The sequence below is a fragment of the Coptis chinensis genome, chromosome 2, assembly GCF_015680905.1.
Source record: "Coptis chinensis isolate HL-2020 chromosome 2, ASM1568090v1, whole genome shotgun sequence".
Lineage (NCBI taxonomy): Eukaryota > Viridiplantae > Streptophyta > Magnoliopsida > Ranunculales > Ranunculaceae > Coptis > Coptis chinensis.
Genome location: NC_141457.1, coordinates 113,084,268 through 113,091,872, shown reverse-complemented (window position 1 = coordinate 113,091,872; position 7,605 = coordinate 113,084,268). Strand labels below are relative to the sequence as shown.

The 7,605-nt window shown below is 34.3% G+C and overlaps 1 protein-coding gene across 1 annotated transcript; it reads right to left on the bottom strand.

Moving 5' to 3' along the window:
- Positions 1-3,132: 3,132 nt before the first annotated feature.
- On the bottom strand, positions 3,133-6,855 carry LOC147520852 (uncharacterized). Its single transcript, XM_086592359.1, is given in 11 exon segments — positions 3,133-3,356; positions 3,928-4,037; positions 4,040-4,116; positions 4,591-4,699; positions 4,899-5,129; positions 5,131-5,175; positions 5,375-5,446; positions 6,042-6,136; positions 6,236-6,356; positions 6,549-6,629; positions 6,704-6,855. Coding segments are annotated over 11 exon segments (1,053 nt in total). The 5' UTR covers positions 6,728-6,855; the 3' UTR covers positions 3,133-3,268.
- Positions 6,856-7,605: the final 750 nt, after the last annotated feature.

Below are 7,605 nucleotides of genomic sequence, written 5' to 3'. Positions count from 1 at the left end.
AATAATAGCGAAGTTCAGTGCAAATTGCCAAACACGATACTGAACTTTGTTTCATTACAAACTGCCGACTGCTCAAAAAAAAAAAAAAAAAAAAACTGCCGACTTCTATGACTTGTCTTATTTCTTCAATTAATAATAATTATGAGTTAGAGCTTATCCGATTTGTTGAGACCATTGGACATTTGCTACTTCAGTGGATCTAATTTTGTTTTCTCTATTGCTTTAACATTTAAATCACAATTTAGTTATGGGAGAAGTTTTAGAGACATATTATCTTAATAGGTAAACAAATTCAAAATCGTTAGTACATTATAAGTTATGGATTAGACTAATTTTTTGTAGATATGATTTTCTAACTATTATAAACATTGTCATAAATAATAATAAAAAATAAACAAATTATGAACTTGCCAAATAATATTACAAATGGTGAAAATGAACACTCTACAATTAGTCAAATTTTGTAAATTGTTAACTACATTTAGTAAGTTTGGAATTTTTTTTTTTTTTTTTTGACAATATTTAGAATAGTTAAGAGATTATATCTACAAAAAAATTAGCATAATCCAAAACTTATAAATGCCCTAACAATTTTAAATTTGTTTACGTATCAAGATAAAATATATTCCTCTTCACCCGCTCTTCTAAAACAGATTCCATACAAAAATCGGTTGGTCCATGACTTCCAATTCAAAACCCCTTAATTGCCCACGAGACATGCAAAATACACATATTGATGCCATCAGTAGGCTTGAGTCTTAGACGTAAAGTCGATAATCTGTCCAAGCTGACTATGTCATTTTTCTGTTCTTCAAAACCGTAGGGTTTAATCATGCAAACTGGTTTAATGTGTTACTTTGTGAACTGTCATTTTCGAAATGGATTGAGAAACTAAACGAAACAGTTGTTTAAGCGGTAAGCACACTATCAGCTCGGAATTTTTAAGACCTTTTTTAAAGACGTCATCTTGGAACTGTCCAATGTCCATACATATATCTTATATTATTTTAATAATTAATTTGGAATACATGGTTTCTTCGTGCTAGCAGTTATAAATATCGAATTCAACTTCAATCATATACCCGTAACTAACTTCACTAAACCTTAAACAACGATGAGTTGCATATTAAAATGGATAAAGACAAAAATGAATTATTATTTATTTCTAAATTAAAGCAAGTACAATTTTTGTTGTATTTTTCTAATGACTCCTCGAGGCATTATGCGTACAGTTAATAAATAGAATAACAAGATAATGTTAATTGAAGTACCACGTATTTCCTTTCTAGTGGTACTTCTTCAGTTAGGTAGGGAGTAGGGACTGAGGGACTAGAAAGGAAGTTGAAATTTAAATCAGCCGTGATAATGTCATTTTGTTTTTAATTAATTCCTTCTTTGATTAATGAAAACAATTCGGTAGAAAATTTAATTAAACTCTCAATGCTAAAAAAAATTGCTAACATTATTCCATAATTAATGATCTTTTCATTGGTAAAACAAAAAATGAGTTGAAACAAATTTGTCGATATTGGCCAAATTAAAAACATATCGACATTATCATCATATTCAAACTACTATGTAAATTTCGGAATCAAGAATTTACCCAAATTTAAAATGGCCCGACTACACGGGTACCATTTAATATGCATGCGTAATGAAACTTTTGGTGTTCTTTTTTTTCTTTTGGAGTGGAGTTCATATAAGCTCCCCCTTTATTCACGTATATATATAACTTTTGGTTAGAATGCGGATCTATTCCTAGTTCCTACGCATTTGAGAGGAAGCATGTAAATGCCTTTTGTGGAAGTGTACATTTCCATGTTTGGATCATAATTTACCTGTGGACCTAAAATAATATCGAGTTTTCGACCACGAAATATCAACGCAAGAATTAGAACCTATATGGTCTATGATCTGGCAGAAGTGCTATACGAATATACCCAACCAAATGACTGAAAAATGATTTCACACGATCAAAATACTTTTAAACTAACATTTTTGTGATTGTATAGGCTTATCCATAAACCTAAAAGAATTGTAGTACCATTTATAATATGTATAATAGAAATATCTTTTACAAAAACGAAAAACATCATGGCTTATTAACAAGAAAAGGAAAAACAGTCATGGTTCCATATATTTACATGTCATATTGCAGAACTTCTCGGTTCTCAATTCTCACCATGCAATTAGTGCTCTTTGTTTATCCCCAAAAAATGTAATAAAAACAAATAATAATAATAATAATAAACTAGTGTTCTTTGGATCCTGAACTTTTTTATTCCTACCACATACACGTTTTGCAATCTTCTGACTACAGCAAGATTTGTTCCTCAACCTCTTGCTAACTGTGGCAGAAATAATACAGAATGGGTAAATAAAAGAGCAAACTTCATCCTGTAAAAGAGGGTTACCAAGTGAAAACCCAACTTCCTCACGACGGCTGCAAGTGAATCTGTTCCAGCGGTTCCATGTCCATTGCATTGAGGCTCCTATAAAGCAGAACAAAAGTACTTTTATGGTAGTCACCACTCACCATCTCCCACTCTCTCGCTCTGACTCGGGTCCAAATGACCAATATCTCTATGGGGGGACTGCGATAACCCTAGATAAACCTTGTTTTTCCTTACAGTCGCTTCACAGAACAAGATCAGAAGATAGGTCTTCTGAATTTGTATCATGTTGCCCTAAAGATATGTACACAATAAACATTGGGCATACTCATCTTTAATATCTCTAATCCGCATGAAAAGCTCACAATATCATCAGTCAAACCAAAGAGTAAAGCGATATTTAGAAGCCAAAATAGACGTGAGTAATATTCAAAAAAAAAAAATCCTTGTTCTCATTAAAAAAAAAAAAAAAAAAATCATTGCTCTTTAAGAACCTAAAGCACACTCAATTGATTTTAAAACCCAGATTTAATTTAAACAATTTTCCTCTAAAAACCAACAGAAAACAAAGAGTACAGCTACTCTGTGGGCAAGAAATACATATAATTCACTTCTAACATCTCCTCAAGTTCAACTCACATATGGAGCAACACAGGTAAGAGGAGTTATGCACCACATTAGTGTAATCACACTGTGACTAAATGCTATTGACAACAACAAAAACCTTCGAATCATCCAAACAAAAGGCTCTCCACTAAAAGGCTAACGGGTACCGAGCAGAAACAGACATGGAATAAGGAGTACAAAGCAAGCAATCAAGAGATTCTACCGTTGAATCTTGAGTCATTCATGCTCAGACCAAAGCTTCAAGTCTACTACCGTTGTTCGTCATTGGACTGGTTTTCACCAAGGCCTCTTTGTGCCAATCTGTAATACAATATACCCATTGTTGCCATGCATGCCCTGAAAAAGATGATAGAGCGAATGCCTCAGTATATAGTATTATCTTAATTTATGACAACTTTGCAAAGCACATGTGGTGGGTGTAGGATGTCTGCTGCGTGGGGTGGGTGCTGGCAGGTGAGAACTTGGTACTACTTGCAGGGAATGAGTGAAAGAAATTGCAGTGCCCTCTACATGTTTTGCAAAAGAATTGGGATCCTTCTTGATCCTAGCATAGGATCCTAGACTACGAACAAAAACTTTGGCAATCATAAATATTACAAATAATCAATGTTTAAGGACCAGATTCTCTCAATCATGAGATTACAAATGTTTGGCTTAGAAGTCCAATGGTAAGCCTATCTAATAATAAGTCCCAAGGCATGAGTGTGTGCAATGGGCAGGAGGGATCTCCTGTTAATAAAATGTTACAGTCTTATACCGCGAACAAGACCATGCTGCTCAAGTGCTTAATACAGATGCATCACTAGACAGGGTGCAATTTTATTCTTCTAAAAATAATTATGTTCTTAATTTGTGAAGAAAACAAATCAAATATAAAGATAGAGAAGAAAGGTTAAGAAGCTAATACATGATTGCCATGATAAGTAGGATTTTTCTTGGATCAATCCTTGAAGATCTTTGATGCCGCACGCGACCTTCTGGAATATCATCTAGGTTTGATGTTTCTTTACGCGCAGGGGTGCAGTCACTGGAAGAGTAGGCATTGCACTAGACCAGAAAGGTAGTAAAGCCCTTAGAAATTTGTGACGGAAAGGTCCTGTTGTTCAAAAGCAAGTAAAATTGTTTATATAATTTACCCCAATAGCTTTTGAACAGGAGTATAAGAGATTATAACCAAATGTCTTAAAACAATAAAATAGATAACAGCTATAGAAATAAGTCAAATAAGTCAAATAGAAGAATAGTGTCCCTTTAGCTTCCCCCAACTCCATATAACAAACCATGGGCAGTTTGGGAATGAAGAATACTTACTATTGTGTTAAAAGTTCCAGAATGAAAGCTTTGTGGCCTAGAGTAGCCCATTCACTTGAGCACCTTTCTAACTGATTTGATGCTACTTCATAATTTTGGTTATGTCATGTTAAGCAATTTCATAATTGTTTTCAGATGACATTCAATTTCATAATTCTATTCTGGACAGTCCAATCCAAGTTAGTAGGAGTTCTTACAAAATTAAAGCTCGTGTAACCAACAAAGTAGTTGGAAAAAGATAATGTAGAAACGTTCTCACCTCTTCGAGTGTACTTTTTCTGGTTCCCATCTTCATCATCTGCATAATATGAAATTTCCGAGTTTTGCCTCTCGACATGGTAAGCACCCTTTCTCGTTGTGGCACCAGGCTGTAGTATATTTCAATCATACAAACAGAAGTACATAAGATGGAGATTATGCATACTAAAGCACGTTCACAAAAATATGCTAACACACACACACACATATATATAGCCTAACTGAGGTCATATTTAAATGCATGAAATGAGAGTTCAACTGGAATAAGCATTGTAAAAAAAGCAATGTTTAATGCAAAAAACCACCTACACCAGCAGGACTAGTGTTTTTTATGAAGTTGGGCCCATTATCGGACATAATTTGATTTCCCCTTGCATTTGGACCATCTATCTCTACAATGTCTGTAACTGAAATCTCCCGAGGTCCTATTCCAGTAGCAGTTGATGGATCTGAACTACTTTTCTCTCTGCCTCCATTGGCAGATAGATGCACAAGTGGATCTGAAGCAAAAGCAGGAGGGACCATGGTACTCTGCTGCTGGCAGTGAAACGGGATGACTTCCAAACAAGTTTTTCTCCAATCCCGTCTACAGACAATCAGAAGGAATGAATCAAATCATAATCTTCATAAGTAGAAACATGTAATAAGAATCTAAGTGCATAATCATCTCTCTCTCTCTCTCTGTTTTTTTTTTTTTTATTGTACCGGTCAATTTGAGAATTTGCATGGATAGGGTATAGTATTAGGCGTATAGCCAAGAAAAAACAGTTTGCTTCATAACTCACCTGCATAATAGTTTCCTTCAGTTTTGAGTGAAGACTGGATCCTGAATCTTTAATGCTTTTAGGAGGCCATATCTGTACCAAATAAGAGATTAGGAAAATTCGCTAAGACATTCCACAAAAAGTGTCACTATAGGTGGTAGAAGAAGAGCAAGAGCACGATATGAAACTTTGACTTGTCCAAGTTCAGTGAATTATGACAGAAGAACCAGCCCAAGTTACTTGTGATTCAGTAGACAATAAAACCAACATTACCATACGTACTTAGCAGTCCAACTTAAAATAATGTGGTTCAGTAACTACAAGATAATTTTTTTGTTACCAACTCGTATCACCCTGTTACCAAATGGCTAATGCTATTTCCAAGGGTGAAATGAATTTACCTAAAAACCCTAGTATACTATTTGAGGCCCATAGATGAATGGAAATTGGCCACTCTAGAAGATATCAAGATCATTTTAGATAAAAGAGAATATATACAAACAATAAATGCCACAATGTGCTCAACACAAACCTTTTACTAGTTACTCTCTGCTAGTGCCTCACAACTTCCGCAATTACAACAAATATATGTACTAATATACCAGAGACTCGTAATAAAGGAAAAACAAGGTCAACTTGAGCAAGGATCAAACCATGCATGATTCTTCAAAAGGGATATGTATCTCACCGAGGTGGAACATGCAGGGCATACAAAACCTGCTGGTGCAGTGTTCTGAGGATAACTCTTAATATGAGACACCAAGCAACTTGTGTGTATGACATCTGAAAGAAACGGGAGAAAGGGAAAAAGAAGAGTTAAAACTTAAAAGACGACCTTGCAAGTTAAACAAGCAACGAATATATGGAGAATGAGTAACATACGCAAGCAACCCAATCGAGTAGTGTGAGAGTCACTCCCATCTTCAAGCATGGCCTGACACAAGCAGCATGCTGGAGGCCAATCATAATCCCCGTCTATTACCCATTCTGAGTAAGTACGAACCTGAAAAAGTGATAAAAATCAATACCAGGTGCTGGAAAATTCTCTACTAAATCTGCATTTGTAGCTGAATGCAGCCAAGTGTAAATAACTGGGCATCGAGATTACCGTTAAATGACATAATAAAATAAAATCTAGTACTAAAACAGATCTATTAATAAATAAATAAATAAATAAAATTGATATGTAAATTACCACGCAAATTTGGTGTTCTGGGAAACAAATGCATTCTCCACAAACAGGTAATTTATGAACGAAACAATATAGCTTCGTTGCCTGAAAACAGAATAAAAAAGAATCATAAAACATGAATTGATTCCTCAGATTTATAATTGATAGCGATAAATTACCTTGCGACATTTACAGACCACCATAGAGAGGATGAGATTAGATTGTGTAAACTAATAATTTTGCAAGGCGTTAAGAAGATTGATTTCTAGCTTTAGTATGGAAAATGAATGGAGATTAATTGAAGATCTGATTTCTATTTCTATTGTTTGGGCTTTGCAGAGGTAATATTGTGGGCTTATATAAAGGCCCACATCTCCAAACGCTATCTGTGGTCTGTGGGCTTATATAAAGGCCCAACAGCCTAATAGGTTAGTCCATGACCAATCAAACCCTGTTTTGAATTTGTAAGAGCAGCAATATTTAGAGAGATGCTAAAATTGGACTACTAAAAGTGCCACATTGACTTTTTTTGGCTCCCCAAAATCAAAAAACTAATCTAATCGCATTGTCTGTTTTGAGTTTTAAAATTTTAAAGGAGTAAAAACTCAACCAAAGTTAAGACCCATTATTAAAAAAATAAGTTTGGATGGACGATATAGTTTCTATCGTCCGTGTCGAATTTAAATTTAAAAAGACGGTAGAAACTATCATCCGGTCCATATTTCCCGAATTTTATAGAAACTTGTTAGCAAATGTCTTAACTTTGGTTTGGGTTTTCAAACTCCTTCAAAATTTAAGACTCTTTTAAAATATATGGAATGAAAATTTCGAAAGGTCAAGGCCCAAAAGGGTCGATATATAATGCCAATATATATCGGTTTTTGAATTTATCTAATCGATATAGATATATTCCAAAAAATTCAAAAATATTATGGATTTTTTCAGAAATATATATCCGCAATTTTTCATTTAGCACATATATATTGACCGATAACGCGATATAAATTGTTTTTTTTATTTTGATATTGTTGGCTTTGACCAAATATTGTTGACTTTGACGACTCCGATATATTGACGATAT